This window comes from Globicephala melas, chromosome 10 (assembly GCF_963455315.2).
Source record: "Globicephala melas chromosome 10, mGloMel1.2, whole genome shotgun sequence".
NCBI lineage: Eukaryota > Metazoa > Chordata > Mammalia > Artiodactyla > Delphinidae > Globicephala > Globicephala melas.
In genome coordinates, this window is record NC_083323.1 from 26,066,499 (window position 1) to 26,091,753 (window position 25,255).

A 25,255-nucleotide genomic window follows, 5' to 3' on the forward strand; every position below is an offset into this window, starting at 1 on the left:
ATAAATTCTGTCCATGAAATTATAAAAACCCAATCTATAGAAAGTTTAAATTTTAAAATAAATACAATTTTTTAGCTGCTCTGAAAGTATTTCAAAGCTGCTTTGTAAACATTGTTCAATGAGACTTGCTTTCATAGAAAAGAACTTCAGAAAGATTTAAAAATGCAAATCTGATGTCAGCACAAGATATTCATTTTGTGTTGTGTCATTTGAAAATCTACAGGTTAATTTGTGTCTTAGTGTGGTTATTAGCAGTACAAAGGCAGCACAGTACTTGACTTTCTTGTTTCCTTTAAGTGAGGAATTTGCAGGAAACCTTGTTATGTTTCCAAGACCTTTCATAGATGGAGTCTCCTCCAGTAAGACACTTCTGTTTCTCATCTTCACCCTCTTTGGCTCTAGGACCTCTTCCTGTTTTATTTCTAACTCCCATCTCTAGTTTTTATAGCCTTTTATTGCACTCAAGTAAATTATCCTTTACCCTCTTGTTACCACCATCTTATATTTTACAGATTTGGCTTGTATATATTTGTGATTTTCTCCTCTGATTTCATGGTTTTATACATTAGTATAATATGTCAGAATGCAGGTTTATCTAACCTTTATATCCGTACTGGTTAAATCCTCATTATATAGTACTGTACCTAATTTTAGAAGCACCTCACCAAAGGGCAGGGATATGGAAACTGTTAAGAGAGTAGTACAGATGATTAGAGAGACAAAGCTTTCTTGTTTGCTGCTGTATCCCCAGCTCCTAAGACAGTGCTAGGGCACATAATAGGTGCTCAATAAATATTTATTGAATGAACAAAGGAATACTACTTTAAAAAAATTTTTTGTTTATTTTTGGCTGCATTGTGTCTTCGTTGCTGCATGCGGGCTTTCTCTAGTTGCACCGAGCAGGGGCTACTCTACGTTGCGGTGTGCGGGCTTCTCATTTCAGTGGCTTCTCTTGTTGTGGAGCATGGGCTGTAGGTCACGCGGGCTTCAGTAGTTGTGGCACGTGGGCTCAGTAGTTGTGGCTTGCGGGCTCTAGAGTGCAGGCTCAGTAGCTGTGGCGCACAGGCTTAGTTGCTCCGCAGCATGAGGGATGTTCCCGGACCAGGGCTCAAACCCGTGTCCCCTGCATTGGCAGGCAGATTCTTAACCACTGCACCACGAGGGAAGCCTAAGGAATACCACTTATGAACTATAATTATTCAGCTTTCAAAAGGAATGTCTCAGGGAAAAGCTGAGATTGGTATGTGGTTAATTATATGTAAAATATTGACAATTAGTTACATTCACCTTGGGGCTTTAAAAGAATCAGGTTTTGGCAATAAAGGTTTAAATTAGATTCATACATTTTGTACTTGTTTATCCCACTACCAGCATACACACACACACACACACTATTTAGTCACCAACTTCAATAGATTATTCTTTCTTGTCCCCTTTGTTAGTCCTTTGCCTCTTAATTGGTTTCTTTACTTTCAGTTTCTTAATCCAGCACACTTGCAATTAGAGTTAACTTTCTGAAACAAAGTTGATTGTGCCACCTTCAGCAGCTAAGAGGATATACAACCCTTTTGTATGGCATATAAAGTTTATTCCCTGCCACTCCACAGTTTTCACATCTTCCTCTGCTTTATCTATGACACATTGTTCATTGTTTTCCAAGCAGACCAGGTGGCGTTCTACCTTTATAACATTTTATATGCTGTTCCTTATACCTAAAATGCCATTTTGTCACCAGCAGTTTTTTTTAGAGGAAGGTTTCAATTTTTTTTTCCCTGAGGATGTTTCAGTCATTGACTATTGGATTTTAGGTACTTGCAGTTAAGCCTTTAAAGGCAAGATTAAGCCCGATGACCCCACCCTGCTATTGAAAGAAATGACTCAATTCTGTTAGGAACAGACTGTTTTCTTGGTGCTGAGTACTGTTCCAGGAACTGAAGCATCTTCCCTGCTGGAAGGTGCTTATACTCTATACTCTGCTACCAAAGTGTTTTCTCATTTCTACTAATGTTTTTGGGTTAGCATTTAGTGGCAAGAAAATGACCAATAGTAATTTCAATTTCTAATTATCAACAGGTAAAAGAACTTAAACATTCAAACAAACTAGAAATAACAGACATCAAACTGGAGGCAGCAAGAGCTAAGAGTGAACTAGAAAGAGAAAGGAATAAAATTCAAAGTGAACTGGATGGTAATATATGATTTCCCATGCTTTTTACTGTTACTTTCACATATAAACTCAAATTACTAAAATAGAGCAAACTGAAGTTTATTTCCAATTTTAAGCTTAATTGAATTTTAATTTTAGAGCACACATATGTATTGTTTTTATTTGTATGTTAAATGTTCATTCTGTGATGTAACTTTTAAAAAACAATCTTATGGTTATATCATTGTTATTTGATTAATACATAAATTAAGTGAAACTTTATAGATCGGATTCCATACTTCCTGGGTATATAACTTAAAATCTGTTTAGATCATGTGATTATTAATATCAGACCATTTAAAATCTAAAGAATATATAAGTGGGTTCCAGGTCCAATTTTTAAGTTTAAAATTTTTTTTATGTAGACCCTAGGCCAGTTATTGGGCCTAGTTCAGCCTAAGCTTATTTTTAAACTCCAATTTAGTCTTAGAATGTCCTTCTCATCAAGATTTCTCAGAAATTATATTATTTCTGACTTTTATTAAGTACTTAAATAAGCTGCCTGGACCTGCAGCTGTCATGAAGTTGGTCTCTAGTTGAACTGGCCTCCAGTTTCAGTTTCAGACAGAGCTTATGATGAATGACTATTTTCATTATTAATTTCTACTTGATGTTGACTCACGGATTTTCATAGAGTTAGGGAGCATATTTTCTTTGGAACTTAAAGAGTTTGAGATCCAGTTTTGCATTCTTTTTAAACTTTGAGTTAGATATGAATTTGTTTTAGTTATTCCATATGCAAAATACTTGTCATTTCATTACGAGGAAAATTTGTGAATTCATTGGACAAACTTGAAAGTGTCCAATTTGTATTAGATATCTAACAGTTCTGATAAGTTTCAAAAGCTTCTGTGATTTTATTCACTCTGCTTTCCAGCTAGCTTTATGATGATGCTGTCTGTGGGATTTAGGTTACAGAACCCTTTTAGAAGTTAAGTATTTAAACCTCTTTTCAATATTACCCAGGTTGATGTCCCCAGCTCTCACGATCCAAATGAGTAAATGTATATAACCTTTTGTTAAAGTGTTTCTGTGTGAGTGCTTAATAAAATGACAAATTAAGTCTGAGTAGTAGTCTTTTTCGTTAAGAAAAGTTTACCAACAAAGTAAAGATCTTTGAGATGTGTATCTGGAGAGACTTACTTTCTATATTCTTTCGTCTTACCAGCTTACGAATATTTGCTGTTAATTGCAATTTTTCTTTAATAACATTGAATACAGTACAGTTTTCTCCTTTAAAAAAAATACTAGGATTACAGTCAGACAATGAAATTCTCACATCAGCTGTTGAACACCACAAAGTGCTTTTAGTAGAAAAGGACCGTGAATTAATACGTAAAGTACAAGCTGCCAAAGAAGAAGGTTACCAAAAACTTGTGGTATTACAAGATGAAAAGTAAGTACCTAATTACCTTATTTTGTGTTAAATCTCCTTGCAAATGAAAACATTTTGCTGTCATATCATCCTTATTGTAGTTCTTGTAATATAATTATCATCTGTTGTTTTAGGCTAGAACTTGAGAGCAGATTAGCGGATTTAGAGAAAATGAAAGTGGAACATGATGTCAGGAGGCAATCTGAAAAGGATCAGTGTGAAGAGAGATTGCGAGCTTCACAGATGGCAGAAGAGTCGGCCAGGAGGGAACTTCAGAGTATTAGGTTATATATGCATATTTTTTTAAACTTCATTTTGAAATAATCTCATAGCCAACAAAACATTGTAAAACTAGTACAGAGTATTCGCATATAATTTTCACCCAGATCTCCATATCTGAATTATTTTGATACCTTTGTTGGTTTCAGTTGGCCATATGTGAGTGTGTCTGTTTCTGGACTCTGTTCTATTCCATTTATCTGTATGTCTGTCTTGACAGCAATATCACACTCTCTTGACTACTGTAGCTTCATAGTAAGTTTGATTCAGGTAGTGCAAGTCTTCTACCTTGTTCTTTTTTGGCAAGATTGTTTTGGCTCTTCTAGGTCCTTTGCCTTTCCTTGTAAATAATCAGCTTATAACCATTTTCAAAAAGGCTTAAGATTTTGATTGGGATTGCACTGAATTTGTAGCTCAGTTTGAGAAGAGTTGTCATCTCAACAGTATTGAGTCTGTCCAATCCATGAATATGGCTTATCTCTCCATGTATTCAGATCATCTTTAATTTCTGTCATCAGAGTTTTGTAGTGTTCATTGTATATATCATGCTCATATTGTATTACATTATAATTCTAAGCATTTTTATGTGATTATAAGTGGAGTTATGTTTTAAAATTTTACTTTCTAATTGTTTATTGCTGACATATAGAAATATAGTTGAGGGGCTTCCCTGGTGGCACAATGGTTAAGAATCCGCCTGCCAACTCAGGGGACACCGGTTCGAGCCCTGGTCTGGGAAGATCCCACATGCCACAGAGCAACTAAGCCTGTGTGCCGCAACTACTGAGCCTGCACTCTAGAGCCCGTGAGCCACAACTCCTGAGCCTGTGTGCCACAACTACTGAAGCCTGCACTCCTAGAGCCCGTGCTCCGCAACGGGAGAGGCCACTGCAATGAGAAGCCCATACACTGCAACGAGGAGTGGCCCCCGCTCGCTGCAACTAGAGAAAGCCCGCGCACAGCAACGAAGACCCAGTGCAGCCAAAAATAAAATAAATAAAATAGATACAACATTAAAGAAATAAAAAATGTTTAAGAAATATAGTTGATTTTTATGTATTGACCTTGTATCCTATGACCTTACAGAAGTCACGTATTTTCTACTAGCTGCTTTGTGGGTTCTTAGTTTTCTAACGTCATGTTGTATATGTTGTATTTCCTTTTAGTTTACTTGTTCATTTTTTGGTTTTGGTGTGTTTTTTTGAGGATTTAAGTAGGTTTTATTTTTTTGATAGTATTTTTTTCAATAGATCTTTATTGGAGTAAAATTTTTTGAGTTGGGAATTTAATTCAACTAATGTTCATTCTTTCATCTTTATTGGTAAAAATATCATGCTGAGAATTTTCTTATCACTGCTTTTTAAATGTATCATATAGATTTTGATATGCAGTGTTTTAATTATCATTATTTTTTAGAAATTCCCTAATTTCAATTTGCATCTTCCTTTTCACCCAAGAAGCAATAGAAGGTATAGTTGTTTAATAGAAGGTGAAACTAATAGTTTTCTAGGGCTGCCACAACAAAATACCATAGACAGGGTAGTTTAAACAACAGAAATTAATTTTCTTACAGTTCTGGAGGCTAGAAGCCTCAGAGCTCAATGTGTTAGCAGATTTAGTTTCTCCTAAGGCCTGTCTCCTTGGCTTGCAGATTGGTTGCCTTCTTACTGTGTCCTCACAGGGGCTTTCCTCTGTGTGCATGTGTCCCTGGTACCTCTCCCTCTTATAAGGACACCAGTCATAGGATTAGGACCCACCCATATAACCTCATTTAACCTTCGTTACCTCTTTAAAGGCCTTGTCTCCAAATACAATCACGGGTAAGTGATTGAAGGATTTTGAATTTCCAGGTGATAGGGCTTTCTTGTTTATTTTGTTGTTAAATTTTAGTTTTATTTCATTGTGATCAGAGTATTGATTCTGTTATTTCTGCTTTATGGAACACTCTAATGTTTTCCTTGTGACCTAATATATCAAGGCCAGGACTACGGTAAAGCCAGTGAGGCACCCAGGGTGCAAAATTTAAAGAGGTACTCACTCTTATGTGTTGACATTGGACTTGCAGGAAACCTGGGGTGAGTCTCCTTAAATTTTTCACTCTGGGCATCTCACTTGCCTTATCTCAGTCTCAGACCTGTAATACATGATTGATTTTTATGAGTGTTACATAAGGACTAGTAAAGAAAGTACTCAATTATGAGTATAAAGTTTGAAATATACATCCATAAGATCTACCTTACTAACTATGATGTTCAGGTCTTCTGTATACTTTTTTTTGTCCACTTCATTTGTCTTGTACAAAGAGTGATATATTAGTCTCCTATTATTGTGTTAGTGTGTTTCTATCTATGACTCCTTAAATTTCTTGTAATTTTTTTGCTTCATAGGTGATTGATATATTATTTGGTATATAGATAATCATAACAGTTATACTTTAATTATGAATTGTGGCTTTTAGCATTTAAAAGCACTTTTCTTTTTGTCATTTAATTTTTTTTGCTTGAATTCCACCTTGTTTGATATTGTTATTACTCCTGTTTTATTTTACAATTGTTGATCTGTTTTTTCATAGATTTCTGACAGCTGTTGCTGTAGATTTTTTTAGGTGCATATATATTCATGGTTACTTGTTATTTTTCCTTTAATGTTTTATCTTGAATTTTATATGGTTTAATATTAACATTTCTACTGTTTCTTTCCTTTTGTTCATATTTGTGGTACATCTTTTCACTTTATTTTCAGCTTTATTTATTGTTTTATTTTAAATGTGTCCCTTATGGACAAAAATATTACAATACCTTTTAATACAGGTAATTACAGGTAATTACAATACCTCTCCCACAACGGGAGAGGCCACAACAGTGAGAGGCCTGTGTATCACACACAAAAAAAAGATTTGAATGATAGTTTCTTGAGCAGTATGTTAACTCATTGCGGAGCACAGGCTCTGGACGCACAGGCTCAGCGGCCATGGCTCACAGGCCCAGCCGCTCCGCGGCATGTGGGATCTTCCCGGACCGGGGCATGAACCCGTGTCCCCTGCATCGGCAGGCGGACTCTCAACCACTGCGCCACCAGAGAAGCCCCTAAGGTTACTTTTTATTTGTAAAATGTAATTATCCCTTAGAATCCTAAATGTAATGATCTTAAATCATGGACTAATTTTCTTCTTAAAAAAAATCAAAAATCTCCTATCAGTTATGAATTCTAACCCAGCACTGCTTCAGCAAAGTGAACTGAAGAAAATTTTGTAGATCATCTCTTATAGTCTACCAAAATGGTGTTCTTACTCCTTTCACGTTTAATGATAGTCAGATACTCTTCACCAGTGGTTTCTTTGGCTTCAGTTTTTATAGGTAGGGCATTTTTGTTTCTCTTCATATCTACATAATTATTTAGAAAGTATTCAGGCCACTATTGCTTTCATAACTCAGTCTTGTTTCTTGTTCATTTATCATGTGTATCCAAAATCTCAACCAGAGCTAAGATATACTTGGGGCCTAAGTTTTCTAACTCTGGACTGGAGCTAGGACCCATGGTGTTTTCTCCCCTATTTTCATCTCCATGGTTTTGTAGAAAGAAACCTTTACTAACTCGGTAACCTAAAAGCTCCAAGTTAATAACAACCTTAAACATTTAAGGGAGAAATGCCCAGAAAGTTTGAGGGAGTAATAGTATAGCTAGAATTACAGAATAAGAGTATGATTGGTACTGTCAAAGGAGCACAGGAAGAGCAAGACTGGTCCTCTTCCTTTAGGTCCATTGTTTCTGGTGTTTGTATGTAAATATCTCAGGAGCAGTGTATTTTATTGTTTCTTCCATATCATATTGTCCAACCACCTTGTGCATTTAAATGTGTAATCCAGGATTTGGGTTGGTTCATTCAGTCCAACAACAGATACTTACTGAATTTTTTTTTAATAGATCTTTATTGGAGTATAATTGCTTCACAATACCATGTTAGTTTCTGTAGCACAACAAAGCCAATCAGCCATATGCATACACATGTCCCCATATCCCCTCCCTCTTGAGCCTCCCTCCCACCGTGTCTATCCCACCCCTCTAGGTCATCGCAAAGCACCGAGCCGATCTCCCTGTGCTATGCTGCTGTTTCCCACCAGCCAACTATTTTGCATTTGGTAGTGTATATATGTCGATGTTACTCTCACTTCGCCCCAGCTTCACCCTCCCACCCCATGTCATCAAGTCTGTTCTCTATGTCTACCTCTTTATTCCTGCCCTGCAACTAAGTTCATCAGTACCTTTTTTTTTTTTTTAGATTGCATATATATGCGTTAGCATACTGTATTTGTTTTCCTCTTTCTGACTTCACTCTGTGTGACAGACTCTAGGTCCATCCACCTCACTACAAATAACTCAATTTTGTTTCTTTTTATGGCTGAGTAATATTCCATTTTGTATATGTGCCACGTCTTCTTTATCCGTTCATCTGTCAGTGGTCATTTAGGTTGGTTCCATGTCCTGGCTATTATAAATAGTGCTGCAGTGAACATTGTGGTGCATGTCTCTTTTTGAATTATGGTTTTCTCAGGGTATTAGTGTTTAAAGCACAGCCCTAGGCCTTTGAGAATATTGTCTTCCCAAGAAGCATTTCTAATTGGGTTGAAAAGGCATGCTAATAATGCTAAACTATATCTAGTACGTGCCAAGCAAATTATATTTGAGGTAAATGAAGGATTTTTAAAAGGGAAGTTTGAGGGCTTATCCTGTCAGAGCTAATTAAGTGTATAGTCTTTCTCATGAGGTTAGTTAGTCCCTTGGTCACCAGGGATACACTGTGTTTTAAGGTTTTGGCTGAGAATGTATCATTCCTTTTGAAAAGGACACAAATTGTGTAAGTGTGCATTCATCTCAGGGATGAAAACTCATATTTTATAGAATACAGTATGGTGTCTGTACTAGATAGTTTTCTTTTAAATTCTGAATTTAAAATCAGTATAATTACGGCATAATGAGGTGGGAGACAGAGATACTTACTTGGGTGTGAGAAGACCTGGGTCTCATCTTGATTTGGCTACTTGGTAGCTGTGTGATTTGGGCCTAACTTTGCTAAGCCTCAACCTCTTTTTCTGTATTATCTGGAATTATAAAGGTGACTCTGCTTACTTCCATACAACTGTTATGAGAAATTACTACAATTGGCCAACCTTAATTAAATGCCTGTTATACTATAGACATCATGGTAGGCATTTAGGATACATTTAGGAGCTCTATAACCCAGTAGAGTGAAGGTGAAGTAGCAGTGTATCTGAAAGCATTTTGTAAATTGTGAAATACTGCATGGCTATAAGATAGCTTCTCCTAAACTGGACTCCTTTCTCCTGCCTTACTGACCCACTAGGCACTCCTCCACCAAAGCCATTTTTTCAGGCTGTTCCCTGTGTTTATCAAGATCCTACCCACCAGAGTTTTGTCTCCATGTAGTAGTCTCTCATCCTTCTAGATAGACTTGATTTCTCATCTTCTCTATGCCCATAGTTTGTAGATTTTTCCATAGCAAAAGCAGAAATTCGTTACATTTTAATTATATGTGGACACAGCTTAGTTGCCTGAAGTCAAAATCTTTGTCTTTGAATCTACCACTTTATATAGCACAGCGCCTTGTGTCAATATGGGCACTCAATAATATGATTGTCTAATTCAGTGAAATATATGAACTCTGGATTTTTAGTAATGTCTTTTGTTGGGTTGTGATTTTTAGGTTAAAACTTCAACAACAAATTGTGAATATTGAAAATGCAGAGAAAGAAAAAAATGAAAATTCTGACCTGAAACAGGTATTATTTTAGCAAACATTTTGCTTTTACTTTTTTAAGTGCTTCTTTAAATCTGTTTTTGAATCTTTATTGGAATTGTATATATAAATATTCTGAAAATATCACTCCAATTGATAATGAATTGATGAAGTTGATATGTAAAGTGTTTAGACCTCTTTAAGCTCTTGTTTAGTAAGCTTCTTTTGTTTTTCTTAAGATATTTATATGCTGCAGCTCATGATGAATTTTTTTTAAATTATAGTTTAAAGGGCAGTATTTTGAATTACTTGTGTGATTGACTTGTAACTTTGCATTTTCTTATTCCATGAGCTATTTTTTATTATATCCCTATGAAATCTAAGAGTTGTATTTATGGAAGGAAATTCATATTTTAATTAAAGTTGTTTGGGTTTGGGAAAGATTTATATGGGCAAAACATTATGAGGAGTGAAAATTCCATTTTTAGGATGTATGCTTGCATGCTAGCTGGCATTGCTTTGCATGTATAGTTATGGTTTCTAAGTTCCAAGTAGGAGGGCATAATGTGTGATAGTCTGAGAGGAGTTATCTAGTTTCATTGACATTGGGCTTTCTGTCATCCTGTAGATATGGAGAAGTATTAAGCTCTTTGAAAGTTGCTTGTTCAACCAGCTGTAATACAAGTTTTATATTTACTGCTGCAGTTAAAAGGACTGAATAGTTCTTCACGGAGAAATTCATTCTAAAATGGAAATCTGAGACATACCTTTTTACTTTATTCTTCTGACAGTTGCTCTTTGGACCTATACAGTTCTGTATGTGGCTTTGCTACCATCAGGAAGTAATGGAATTATTTCCCATTTATTGCGTAAAGAATCTGGTTTCTTTTGGCTCTTGAGTCTTGTAATGGATTCTTTTGATCTGAAGTCACTTGACTCTCTGCCTCCTAACTTCTCTCAAGAGAATGGCTTAGAGAGGTAGAAGAAAGTGAAAGAAAAATGAATACTTGTTTATTAATTGGTAAAATGGCTTTTGCAAGAATTAGGTGTAAATATGTCCCAAATGAATTATTTGGATAAGACTTAAGAGCAATGTGAATCTCCTAGCCTGTTAATCTGTAACTAGATAATTAGCTACTTTTCATGAGAAAAAGTACTCCCAGATAAAGCTAACCTGGGATGAAGAAGCCTGACATTTCAGAGTTTGATAAATGGTTCTAGAGGCCAAGGAATCCCTACCATTCATTAGGTTTCTCAGAGCATCTTTCTTCTGCCCAACACTATAAAATGCTTAAAAACTACTCAAAAACAATGTGAGAATGATGCTACCTGCATTTATGATTCCTGACTATTCAGAGAGCAGAACCTTTGGAAGGGTTGCTAATCACAATGTTGTGGGAGTGGGAGAATGGATTTTCTTAGCAGCTTTCCCAGCTTACCTTTTAAAATCTGTTCTTTCCTCGGAGGCTAGGAGACTAATATTTGGATTCTCTTTGCTCACCTCCCTGCTCTCCTTCTAATGACACTTCTCCCCATTTCTAGTACCTCTTCTGGCCTGCTTATTTGGGGAAGAAGAGAGAGGACTCAGTGGCAGATTGAGGAATAGGGTTCTTGATGGTCTCTGGTTATATTAAGATACGATCCTAATGCTGCTGCCTTTTTTTTTTTTTTTAACGTTTTTATTGGGGTATAATTGCTTTACAATAGTGTGTTAGTTTCTGCTTTATAACAAAATGAATCAGTTATACATATACATATGTCCCCATATCTCCTCCCTCTTGCATCTCCCTCCCTCCCTATCCCACCCTGTAGCTGGTCACAGAGCACCAAGCTGATCTCCCTGTGCTATGCGCCTGCTTCCCACTAGCTATCTGTTTCACATTTGGTAGTGTATATATGTCCATGCCACTCTCTCACTTCGTCCCAGCTTACCCTTCCCCCTCCCCATGTCCTCAAGTCCATTCTCTAGTAGGTCTGCATCTTTATTCCCGTCTTGCCCCTAGGTGCTTCATGACCTTTTTTTTTTTTTTTTTTAGATTCCATATATATGTGTTAGCATATGGTATTTGTTTTTCTCTTTCTGACTTCACTCTGTATGACAGACTCTAGGTCCATCCACCTCACTACAAATAACTCAGTTTCCTTTCTTTTTATGTCTGAGTAGTATTCCATTGTATATATGTGCCACATCTTCTTTATCCATTCGTCTGTCGATGGACACGTAGGTTGCTTCCATGTCCTGGCTTTTGTAAATAGAGCTGCAGTGAACATTGTGGTACATGACTCTTTTTGAATTATGGTTTTCTCAGGGTATATGCCCAGTAGTGGGATTGCTGGACTGTATGGTAGTTCTATTTTTAGTTTTTTAAGGAACCTCCATACTGTTCTCCATAGTGGCTGTATCAATTTACATTCCCACCAACAGTGCAAGAGGGTTCCCTTTTCTCCACCCCCTCTCCAGCATTTGTTGTTTGTAGATTTTTTGATGATGGCCATTCTGACCGGTGTGAGATGATATCGCCTTGTAGTTTTGATTTGCATTTCTCTAATGCTGGTGCTTTTTATAATTTCATTTCAGGGTGTCCTGAAGGGCACATCAGTTGGGTGTGGCATATGTGAGGGAAGATGCTTAGTGTCCTCTGTGTCTCTCATATTCTATTGCATTTGTTTAGTGGCCTTATATTTCTCTTCTTTCTTCTCTTTTAAGCAAATCAATAGTTTGCAGATCCAAGTGACCTCACTTGCACAGTCAGAGAATGAGTTGCTGAATTCAAACCAAACACTGAAGGAAATGGTGGAGAGGTTAAAACAGGAATGCCGAAATTTAAGAAGCCAAGCTGAAAAAGCACAACTAGAAGTTGAAAAGTAGAGTTTGCTCTTTTTTTTTATGTACAAACTGTTTCTTCTTTCTGCTATATTATATATAGTTCTTCTAATGATGATTCCAGTGTTGACTGTATTTTGGGAACTAGTTACAAATACCGCATTGACAGTGTACAGTGGTCTTAGGTAATGTATTTTCTGTTTCTAGAGATGAGCTTTATGGACTCTTGAATTGATTTAAAAAAAAAAAAAGAAAAGAAAATAGACATCTAGGGAAGAAAACCTTTTAAAATTCTGCCTGACCCCACAGTATTAGGAAAACCTTCAAAGAAACACTTCTGTATTCATTGAGTAAATCAATACATTTCTTACTTCAAATATCTAAATTCTTCTGAATGCCAGAGAACAGAAACAAAATTTTTGATGTGTATAGCTTACTTCTTAGAATTACAGTTATAATCTTTTGGATTTTCCCTTTGAAAAGTTCATTTACTTGTTTATATTTTTTGATTTTGAAATCTCTTAGTAGTAGACAGTCTAGTAAACTGGTAGGGAGATGAATTTGGTGACCAAGATCTTATATTCCCTGGAAAATGTTGTTTATATATGGTAGAAAACTACTATTTTGTATTTGCTTTGTTATTATAACATGTCATTATTATAAGTTTTTGAATCTATGAAACATTATTTTCACAGTTTTTCTTCTGAAGGCTACCTTGCCACATAAAACCTTTTCCTTATTTTTCTATTATTTAATATTTTAAGGCTTGTCCATGGACTCATATATGTGGTTGAATTTCAAGAAAAGGAAGTAAGCAAGATAACTGTCCATAATGTGTTGTGATGTTCCACAGGGTCCAAATTATTTTGCTTATATTTTGCAAATAATAGGAATTTGTATCTTGGGATCCTCAAGTGATTTGAAATGTGCTTAAGAATTCCAATCATAGTATAGCTAGCAAATGTAACTAACTTATTGGTTTCTGAATGTTATTCATAGGATTATATAGCAGAAAATAGCTGGACTTGGGGTCAATAGAATGTGATTTTGATCCCAGCTAAGATACTTAAAATCTGTTTGACCTTAGTCATGCAGTCTGACTCCTCAGGGTTTGTATATCTCATTTGTACTGCCTGTAGTGATGATACTAAAAATCATAAAGTATACAGAAGAGCTTTAAAGATGTAAGTTGTTATGATGTTACTATAAAATACCATTTATATGAATTTTACTCTAGCCAGGAAACATACCACATTAAGACTTGATACCAAGGTTGATTTTAAACCATCTTTATTAGGCCCAGTTTTTAATAGCTTGGTGGTATCATGGTTTAAAGCTGATTATCAGTTGTTTGTCCTGTCCCCCCGTTAACTAGGTATAAGTCTTTAAGCAAGTTAGTTAACAGCTCTAAGCCTCAGTTTCCTCAGCTATAAAATGGAAATGATAGACGTACCTAACTCAGGGGTTACTGTGAAGAATAAATGATGTAGTACACATACTGTTCTAAGCCCAGTGGCTGGCTCATAGGAAATACTCAGTAATGGTGGTGATAGCAGATACGTGGCCATGCAAGAATGCCTGTGTTGGATTATGAAGGCTGTGGGTGAAGTAGGTAGTGAGTTTGATTATACTTGCGGTAATATCTCTTCTAAGAGTTAACATCTCATGTTTTGCGTACGTTCTTCTGACAGGGCATTGGAAGAGAAGCAAGTACAGTGGTTGGAAGAAAAGCATAGGCTTCATGAACGTATCACTGACAGAGAAGAAAAGTATAATCAAGCTAAGGAGAAATTGCAGCGAGCTGCAATTGCCCAAAAAAAGGCAAGTGGTTCTCATTAAAGTGATTTCTATAGAGTAAAAGCATAACTATTTTAGGAGAATAAGATGTATAATTAAAACTGAGACTTTACGGGTATGTTCAGTTTGATATTTAAACATGACATTTTGCTGTCACATTGTAAAGATAAATTGGGAAAATGCAAACTGCTCAACAGGTTTATTTCTAAATGTTGTGTACAAGTCAGTTTTTCAGAGTATGCATTTTTCCACAGAGACAGTGGTTTTCATTGATAAAGTTTCTAGACCAGCCCATACAAGTGTCATTTAACTCATTCGCACTTAAATTACAGGGTGATTAGGCCTGTTTCAACTGTGCTTAACTAATACTTTTAACATTGTTTTTGTGGTTACAATACTTTTTTGTTTCCAACTCAGGAATATAGAAGCAAGTATCTCATTGCCCCAGCAGAAGGAACTAGGACTCCCCTGGCTTCTGAAACAGCCATGATAGTTCCCACAGCCATGATCTTTTTAAAGTTTCATCTTTGCAGGCATATTTTCTCCAGAACCTAAAAACTTTCTTTTCTTGGACGTATCCAGGGCATCATGGAACTAATGTAACCAGATGATTCATCTAAGTCAGTGGTTTACAACTTTTTTTCTACTCAACAAACCCAAGGAATGTAGCATAGCCCCATCAGTAACCATGGCTCTCCATGGCAGCGATTCAGCAGTTATTTTTAGTAAGATTGGCGCATGTGTGTTGGGGGAAGGGAAAGGAAGTATTTAAAAAAAAAAATCCCACAAATGATTTGGATATGTCTCCATTTGGTAAGTTCCTTTAGTAGTGGCGTTGGTTGTGGGGAAGTGAGGAGGTCTGAAGTGAGAGGAATTCGTACTCTAGACATAGGCACACCGGTGTCTTAATGTCTGTATGTTTATTGGTAAGGTTAGCTGTTCATATTTGCATAAGAGAAGAGAACTGTATATCATTTACATATTCTGAATTTGGAAATCAAGGACACAGTTTTTAGTTACCTGTTTACATTATTAGATATAACTGCCAAATTCATCCTGATAGTTGGAGTGACAACATGAGAAGTCTTAAAGTCATTACTTCCCCACTTTCTTGCTTTATGAATGCTGCTTTTCTCTTTACATTATGCTAAAAGTAGTATAACATTGAGATTAGAAAATAGCACTTAACGATATAGGATCCCAGCGTTTTATACTCAAATATAAATACTTATGTTGTTGTTTCATTGTTTTTTCCCCCTGTATCACTTCTCTCTCTTTCTTTCCATATAAGTACTGAGCAGCGTATGGGTATTGATGGGATTTTAGTGAAGTTATTTCATGGCTTGGAATGATCTCCGAAATCCTACTTATGCTTCCTTGTACTGTTTGAAGCCTAAAAGCATCTGATGCCAGATTAGCTAGAAATCATAAGAAATTGTAAGAGCTGATTTTATCTTTCACAGAAAAAACTCTTTTGTTGGGGTTTTAGAGATAAGTGTCTTAGAGATCAGATTCTAATTATTGAGGCTAGGTTGGGTTGACTTCTTTTGGAGCAAAAGTGACATCCAGTGGTGAGAGAGGTTATCAACTAATCATAGGTATACCAGAAAGGGGAGGAGGTGATTTTTTTTTTTTTAATTTTATTTATTTATTTTTGGCTGTGTTGGGTCTTCGTTTCTGTGCGCGGGCTTTCTCTAGTTGCGGCGAGCGGGGGGCACTCTTCATCGCGGTGCGCGGGCCTCTCACTGTCGCGGCCTCTCTTGTTGCGGAGCACAGGCTCCAGACGCGCAGGCTCAGTAGTTTTGGCTCACGGGCTTTGTTGCTCCGCGGCATGTGGGATCTTCCCAGACCAGGGCTCAAACCCATGTCCCCTGCATTGGCAGGCAGACTCTCAACCACTGCACCACCAGGGAAGCCCAGGAGGTGATATTTTAAGAAACGTGCGAAGTAACCTTTCATCAGTATTGACCTAGGATGAATGTTTTTCCTACTGAAATAACTGCCAAATTATGGGGGTGAATATAGTAAACACCTGTTTTACTTTTAAAAATGTGACCTGTGGATAATGGTTTTAAGTTGCAGGAAATTGTTAAACTCAATGCAGTAAAAATTATGACCCAGAGCTGTCCCATTATGTGGAGCACTGCCCTGTAGGCTTACAACTTTACCTCAATTAAAGTGGAAAAGCAGATAGTACATGTGACATAGAAATACTGTAAAAAGTATATAAGTATGTATAATTTTAGGGCTGGGGGATCTTAGCATTCAGATAGTTTTTACAGATTTGGAAACTGAAGTGGTAGGGAGCCAAGATCATTGACTAGTTAGGAACGCTGTGACTAAAGTCTACATTTTTCTATTCTTAATCCTGTGCTTTTTCTGCACTGTTAACTCTTTTAATTTCCCCCTTTCTTTGATTCGAGATACTTTACTGCTTTTCTCTTCATTATAACCATAATCCACATGAGTCTTGTTTCCTGTGGCAGAATGATCACTATAAAATTAATTTTTTAAACTCACACCCTTTTCCCATTCAAGTTAAATATAGTGCTTCTGTATGAAAATGTTGGCTATAAGATTATATAAATATGATTCGTAAAATTGCAACAGACTTTTAAGTTTCTTAGATGGCAAAGATCATAACTTTCTTGTGTAGTAAGGCTTCAATTAAGTCACAAAATATTAACTCTAGGGCGGAAATCATAGTCCTTTAGAGTTACTTTCCTGTGAGAGGTTCTTACAACTGGGGAGTAGCAGCTTTATTTTTTTTTCCCCAGGCTAGGTAAGATGGCTTCATTTACAGCTCCAACCTCCTAAGCACAGAGATTATGTCATTTCTGGTAAGTGTTTTTAGGTAGAGTCTTTGTTCAATGATATTTTGCTGTGTTGATTTGTTTGGAAAAGTTGGACCGGGTATCTTGAGTTGGAATGCCCTTCTGTAATTGATGACTTCTCTGTATGTTGTTCCCCACACACTGTTGAAATGTGAGTATGAAGAGAGATCTCTTGGTATGAGGACAATGAGTTGTGCTTTTCCTTTTGAGGCGCTTGAAATGAGAACTTGTTATTTTTATTCTAAGGTATATCTCTAAAATAATTCTTGGTTAGATGTTATGAACGGTTTTGAGAAAGAAATGAACCATAGTCTTGAAGTTATAAAATATCTATTGAATATGCTGTGTGGCCTGGCATTATTTTATACACCGAGGGGAAAATAGAAGCCATGATTAATTCCTGCCCTTGATGACCATATAATCTAATTGGAGAAATAAAATAGCATGCAGTACCTAAAGAATCTATTAGTCATTTCCATGTGATCTGTGTGGACACTAAAGTTTGAGAACTACTGTGCTAGAGAGAAGAAAGCCTTAAGACAGGGAGACTAGTCAGGAAGCTATTTATAATAATCTTAAAATGAGGTAAGACGTCTGGAATTTGGGCTTGCAATATAGAATGAAGGTGAAGGATGACTCCTAGAAGTATTCCAAAGGAAAAAATGAACAGAATATAGTGCTAAATAAGAAGAAAGAGAAAAATATGAAGTATTTTAGCTATGAGAGGATACAGAGGAGTTGTCATGATGGAATAAAGACCATGTGTCAGTTGAGTAGAAAGAGAAGATACATTTGACTAAACACACGTCAGGTATGAACTGATGGTAGTGCATCCATATAGACATGTCATAGACTTTTTTTTTTTTTTGGCTGCACTGTGCAGCATGTGGAACTTCCCTGACCAGGGATCAAACCCGTGCCCCCTGCAGTGGAAGCGCAGAGTCCTAACCACTGGAGCACTAGGGAAGTCCTGTCCTAGACTGTTAAGTGAAGATATCATGTAGATTAACAGAAATAATGGAATGTAAAGTGTGGAGATCAGTAATTCAGCTCAGGGATGTATAATTAGACACTTGAGATTTTGAGAACTGTTGAAGAATAAAAGGACTAAGAACTAAGTTGACTTGGGAAGAGGAGCTGGATTTAGTAGAGGAATGGTCATAGAAGTAGAAGCTATAGTATGGTGTTATAGAAGCCACAGGAAAAGAAAGGAATCAAAGGTAAATGGTCGTGATTATTGAAGAGAGTTCATTGAATTTGGCTAGAAGGTGATAAAAGGAAAATTTCAGCTTTGATTCTTACATCAGTATTCTTTTGATTTTTCTTTAACTCTTTTGTGTTGTAATGTGTGTAACACTAAGGCATCCATTTGATAGACCTGTGATTGTATTGGACTGATAAAATCAAAATTACAATCATTTCTTACAGCCACTTTGTCCTGTGGACTTTCATTTCTTTCAGTAGAATATCATTCTTCCAGTTACTTTGTCTTCAAACCTTTGATTCATCCTAAGGGCTCCCTTTCCCCAAATATAATCAGTCACTGTATTCGTTTCCTAGGTCTGCTATAACAAATTACTACAAACTGTGTGGCTTAAAACAACAGAAATTTATAATCTCACAGTTCTGGAAGTTAGAAGTCCAAAATCAAGGTGCTGATAGGGCCATGCTCCCTCCAAAGGCTCTGGGGAAGGATCTGTTCCATGCCTCTCTCCTAGCTTGTGGTGGTTGCTAGCAATCCTTGGTGTTCCTTGGCTTGCAGACACATCACTTCAATCTGTGCCTCTCTCTTCACGTGGTGTGTGTCTGTCTCTGTATCCAGATTTTTCCCTTTTTCTAAGGGCACAAGTCAATATTGGATTTAGGGCCCACCCTAATCCAGTATAACCTCATCTTAACTTTACCCTTTTTTCAGATAAGGTCACTCTGGAGTGTTTTCCAACACCAAGAACCAATTATCTAATTCTCTGGACACCAACTGGGTGCCAATAATTCAGTTAAATTCTGACACTACATCAGATTCCACAAATTAAAGGGTTCAGCCTCAAGACTAACCCCATGTCAGGTGTCAGGTCCTTGGCCATCTGCACTGCTGACCAATGACTATAAATTGGGGTACCCATAACACCCCCCACCCAGGTTCATAGAACTCAGGAAAACATTTTACTTGTATTTACTGGTTTATTAGAAAGGATACAACTCAGGGACAGCCAAATAGAAGAGATGTATAGGGCGAGGTATGGAGGGGGAGGGGTGCCCTCTCTGGGAGTGCCACCCTTCTAGCAAATCAATGTATTCACTATCCTGGAAGCTTTCCAGGTATCCTTGTTCAAGAGTTTTTAATAGATATCAATCTCCAGTACCGCCACTCCCAGAAGTGGAGGGTGGAGAGTGGGAGGTGGGAATAGTGCTGCAAGTTCCTACCTTCTTACCACTTGGTCTTTCTAGTGACTAGCTCTATTTTGAGATTACCTAGGGGTCCCACCCTAAGTTAACTCATTAGTATTAACTCAGGTATGATTGAAAAGGGCTGGTTATGAATAGCAAAAGATGCTCCTATGACTCAGGAAATTCCATGTGTTTTAGGAGCTCTGTGCCAGAAGCCCAGGGCAAAGACCAGATATATTTCTTCTTATATCATAGTCACATTCTGAGATTCTGAGTAAACATAAATATTTCGGAGACACTGTTCTACCCAGTATAGTCACTAGAGCCTGTGAATTCTTCCTTTATAATGTATCTCACATTTTCCCCACCTCATTTCTTTTTATTCTTATTGCAACATCCTAGCTCAGACTCTCTTCACTATGAGGTTTCTCTATATTTGTTTAGGCAGTTTACTCAACAGATTTATTGAGAACCTACTGTGTATTATACCAGGTACTGTTTTATTCACAGGGATACAGAAATAAAGACTCTGCACTGAGGAGCTTATGTTGTAGTGGATGGGAGACACGGGGTAAAGGAACAAATGTCAGGTGGAGATGCGTGCTAAGAGGAAAGCTAAGGGGGATAGAGGGCATTTATATAGGTGATCAGAGAAGCCTCTGATAAAGTAACGTTTGAGCAGAGACCTCGAGGAAAGAAGGGGGAGGCCATATTTTGTATGTAGGGGAAGAATGTTCCAGAGGGAATAGAAAGTAAAAGAGGCAGGGGTCTGCTTGGTATGTTGAAGGAATACAAGGAGGGAGACCTGGGTAACTGGAATGGACAGAAGTAGTAGGAGGCTAGGTGATGTAGGGGCTTTTTTGGGGTTTTATTCTGAATGAGATAGGAACACACTGGAGAGTTTTGAATTGAGAAATGCTGTAATCTGAATTATATCTTCAGGAGAATCTCTGGCTGTTGTGTAGAGGGGCAAACAGGACTCAGGAAGACCACTTTTCGGTAGTTCAGATGAGAGATGTAGAGAGCTAGTAGCAGACTTGTGGTCGGATTCTGTATATTTTTAAAGGTAGAACTTACAATGGTTACAGGGTATTAAAGAGATAAATCAAAGATGCCTAAGATGTTGGGCTTGAGCACGTGGTTAAAATAGAATTGCTGTTTACTGACATGGGAAAGACCTTGGAAGGAACAGGTTTAGGGATAAAATAAAGATGCCTCTTTTGGACACATTAACTCTTTGAGATGCCCATTAGACTTCCAAGTGGAGATACTAAGCATTCTGGTGAATACATGAATCAGGGCTTCAGGGAAGAGGACTAGGCTAGAGATAAAGATTTGGGACTTACCGGCATGTAAGTGATATTGAAAGCAATGGGATTAAAAAATAAGGTCACCTAGAAAGTGAAGGAAGACAGAAAAGAACAGGTTTGAGTTTTGAGGAATTCCAGACTTTAGAAGTTGGGAAGTTAAGGAGGAGACTGAGAAGGAGTGGCCAATATGATAGGGAAAGAACCAAGAGAGTACTAGATGCCAAATGAAGAAAAATGCTTCAAGAAGGATTAGCTGTGTCGAATGACATTATAGTGTCGACGAAAAATTAATCAGGCGACCTAAGAAAGAATTGGAAAATTTTATTCAAGACAAATTTCAGGGTTAAAACCCAAGAAGAGCATCTCAGAAGGCTCTGAGAACTGTTCCGCCCGTTAGAAGTCAAGATACAGTTTATATAAGCTTTTTGAGACAGAGGGCTGTACATTAAATGACCTATTATTGACAGTTTACAAAATCCAGATTTTAGTGCCATTGTGGTGGGTCATGTGACCCTTTATAATCTAGAAGGAATGTTCTCTTTTAAGGCATTGTCTTGCTGATGCTAGGAGAATGTTGCTGTTTATGGTTGAGCAGGTATTCCTGCTGATGGGGGAGGTATGGTCAATGCATAATGCAGATACACAAGGCACAGTGAGGGGAGAGGGGAGGCCAAAGCGCAGAGAAGAATTTTTATGTTTAAATTTTTCTTGTCTTGCCATAAATATGAATTTTATTTCACAGTGGTAAGATGATAAAATAGTAAGATGAAGACTAAGAATCCATTTGACTATATGGTAATTGTTGGTGGCTTTGTCAAGAGTTGTTTCTGTGGAGTAGTAGGTATGCAGGTCTGATTGAAATGGAGTATAGTTTGTCGAAGGAATTTTGTTGTGAAGAACAGAGAACTGGGGTAATAGCTAGCATTGTGGGAGCAAAGGCTTCCTTTAAGAAGGGAGAAATTATAGGATGATTCAGTAGCAAGGGGAAAATTGATGATGCAGGAGAAAGAGGGGGCAAATGAAGGGATGATATCTTTTAGTAGGCAGAAGGGCATTAGATTCAATTCAGAGAGGGAAGGGATAGAAACACAATGTATCTATTGTACCTGGAAAAAAGACAAAATATATGATTGTAAGTTCCTGATAAATTCATGGATGTAGTGGAAATTCTGTACTGATGGCTGCTATTTTCTCAATGCAAAAAAGAATCTGGGTCACCAGCTCAGACTGTGAAGAGTGGAGGTCTAACAGATTTGAGAAGAGACAAGAAGTTGTGAAAGAATGTAAGAGTTTGGGAGAGTGATTGGATTAGGGAAATTAGTAGGATTTCCAGGTACCAATAGGGGGGCCCATTTGAAGTTAGTGCTGGTTAATTTAAGGTGAGACCGGTCAGTGTGTGTGTGTGTGTGTGTGTGTTAGAAGAAGAAGAAGGAGGCTTGGCTTGGGTCAAGATAATGAGGGTGCTGCAAAGAAATGATTATAATGTTAGGGTCTAAGGCATTCATTGGGTCTACTAGTCAACCAGCTATCCAGTTCTTTTGCTGCATTCTAACTCAGTTCCTGGCAAAGAGTAGTGCTCAGTAAATGGCTGGTTGTTTTTACAGTGATGAGGATGGGGCAACATTGTCCTGAACCCTGTCTTCAGGAAGCTTATCTCCAGATTTGCCTCTTAAGAGGCAAACTTCAGAGTCCATCCTATACACTGATACCATATTAATCTTTTCAAAACAATGCTTTCACCCATCAGTTCCCCTGCTGGAGAACCATCAGGGGAATCCACATTCCTATAGAATTACAGATTCTTCTTAATTCATTTCTTATCCTTTCTAAAAAAGCCTTTTCTCAAGATTTTGTATTTTATGACTGGAATTCCCTTCAGAAATCCCTGTATTTTGTATTAACTATGGTTAATATAGGGCCCAGTTAAGTGTGCACTCTGTGTGTGTGTGTGTGTGTAAATATACATGCTTAAGATTTGAAGATGATAGTGAAAAAATTGGTATTTTACTACAATTTAAATGAGCAGTACAAATGGAGAAATAGAACTAGATTTTAAGATTGCAGGTTTATATAATCATATAATAATGAAGTATTAAGCATTTCGATCTTTAAAATGTCTGCTGTTAGTTGAACTAAAATACCTAAAAGGAGCATGTGCTTTTGATAATGACAGACTAGGAAATATGTGGATCAGCTCTCCACATGAGAACTAGAAGAATCAGACAAAATATTTTTAAAAATATCTCCATGAAGGGCAGTGAAGAATTAAGAGGCCAAGATCCTGGAGAGATGGGAAACCTGGAGAGGTGAGCTCAGCATTTGGGGCTGCTTTTCCCTTAGAGGAAGCTGCCAGTTCTGGAAGAGACAGCTTGAGAGGCTGAGAAGTGAAGCAAAGCTTTTGACAACCTCATAGGGCTTGGGGACCAAAAATTGGAGTTCAGAATCTGCCAGAGAGAGGGTCTCAGGTCTGAGTCTACTAGTGCTGTGGGTTGAGACCATGAAGGGGTATGCCCTTGGACTAAGAGTGAACTAACTGCAAATAGCCTGGCCCTTGCAAGTATTGAAGCACAGCTTCAGATCATCTGTCCTTAAAATTAGATTAAATTAACCCCTGTTGTTAGTGTTCCTAGCTGCCTGCAAGAAACAAATGTAAATCTGCTTTAAGGGAAACTAGCATTGTAGGCTTCAGTTATTTCCTCAGTTTTTAAAATGTAGTGTCTAGCTCTAAATAAAAAATAAACAGAGATACTACTGCACATCCATTAAAATGGCTAAAATCCAAAACACTGACAGAACCAAATGCTGGTAAGGATATGGAACAATAGAAACTTTCATTTATTGCTGGTGGGGTTGTAAAATGGTACAGCCATTTTGGAAGACACTTCGGCAGATTCTTACAAAGTTAAAATGTAGTCTGGCCATACGGTCCAGCAGTCATGCTCCTAGGTATTCATTCAGATGAGTTGAAAATGTATGTTCACACACACAAAAAAGCTGCACACAAACGTTTGTATCAGCTTTATTCATTATTGCCAAAAGTTGGAAGCAAGCAATATGTCCTTCAGTAGGTGAAGGTTAAAAAACTTTGCTGTATCCATACAAGAGAATATTATCCAGTGACAAAAAGAAATGAGCTATTAAGCCATGCAAAGACATGGAAGAACCTTAAATGCATATTGCTAAATGAAAAAAGCCAGTCTGAAAAGACTATATATACTGTAAGATTTCAAATATATGACATTCTGGAAAAGGCAAAACTATGGAGACAGAAAAAAAATCAGTGATTGACAGTTTGTGGGGTAGGAAGTAGGGATGAATAGGTAGAGCACGGGGAATTTTTAGGGCAGTGAAACTATTCTGTATGATACCGCAATAGTGCGTACAGGACAGTATGCATTTGACAAAACCATAGAACTGAACAACACAAAGAGTGACAATGTAAACTGGACTTTAGTTGATAATAATGTATCAGTATTGGTTTATCAATTTTAACAAATTTCTATTAATAATAATAATTCTAAAAATAGCTGCATGAGGAAATAACATTGAAAATCAAGAGAAGTAACAGTCAATATAAAGAAACCCCCCATAGGGGATCCAGGTAATGGAGTTATCAGATACAGACTTTAAAATTACCGTGTTGTAGATGCTCAGAAATAAATGCTTGAGAATTGATCAGTAAACTAGAAGACATTTTTTAAAATGGCAGGCTTAGAACTAAAAAACACAATAACTGAATTATGAACTCTATGTATAGATTTAACAGCATCTTCATCTGCCTCCGCAAGGCATGAGCAGAAATCAATGAAGCAGAGGTTATACAATAGAAAATTTAACTTGCCAAGAGCTGATCAATCTGAAAAGATTGATAAAATGGCTTCTCCCCAAACTCCTCATAAAGTAGGTAGGTAGGTAGATGAATAAACACAAATGGACAATATAATGAATGAAAAAGGGGTATCACTATACATCTTATAGATATTAAAACAAAAAGACTATTATAAGAACAACTGTGTTAATTATGCAATTTTGATGAAATGAACAAATTCCTTGAACATCTCAACAAAACTAATACAAGAATAATTAGGAAATCTAAATAGTCCTGTATCCATTAGGGAAATGGACTCCTTAATTTAAAACCTTCCATAGAGAAAATTTGGTATTTATATATATATATTGCAAAATGATTACCACAATAAGTCTAGTTAACATCCATTACCATATATAGCTACAGAATTTTTTTCTTGTAATGAGAACTTTTAAGATATCGCTCAGTAACTTTCAAATATTGCAATGTGTATCATTAACTATAGTCACCATGCTGTACTTTACATCCACAGAACTTATTTATTTTATAACTGGAAGTTTGTACCTTCTGACCTCCTTCACCCATTTCACCCAGCCCCCAGTCCCTGCCTCTGGCAACTGCCAGTCTGTTCTCTGTATCTTTGAGCTTATTTTATTTTTTTTTTTTAAAGATTCCACAT

At 37.0% G+C, this 25,255-nt stretch overlaps 1 protein-coding gene across 12 annotated transcripts in view; it reads left to right on the forward strand.

Moving 5' to 3' along the window:
* CEP83 (centrosomal protein 83) overlaps positions 1 to 25,255 on the forward strand; it is a 135,680-nt gene that overhangs the window by 103,020 nt on the left and 7,405 nt on the right. For 7 of the 12 annotated variants that reach the window (XM_060306608.2, XM_030856379.3, XM_030856380.3 and 4 more), the window contains 6 exons: positions 2,074 to 2,188; positions 3,458 to 3,602; positions 3,716 to 3,865; positions 9,583 to 9,658; positions 12,323 to 12,480; positions 14,131 to 14,260. In XM_060306608.2, coding sequence (XP_060162591.1) covers positions 2,074 to 2,188; positions 3,458 to 3,602; positions 3,716 to 3,865; positions 9,583 to 9,658; positions 12,323 to 12,480; positions 14,131 to 14,260 — 774 coding nt within the window. Of the gene's footprint in view, positions 1 to 2,073; positions 2,200 to 3,457; positions 3,603 to 3,715; positions 3,866 to 9,582; positions 9,659 to 12,322; positions 12,481 to 14,130; positions 14,268 to 25,255 lie in introns of those variants that run through there. The other 5 variants (XR_009565565.2, XR_009565566.2, XM_060306612.2 and 2 more) reach the window with 3 other exon arrangements.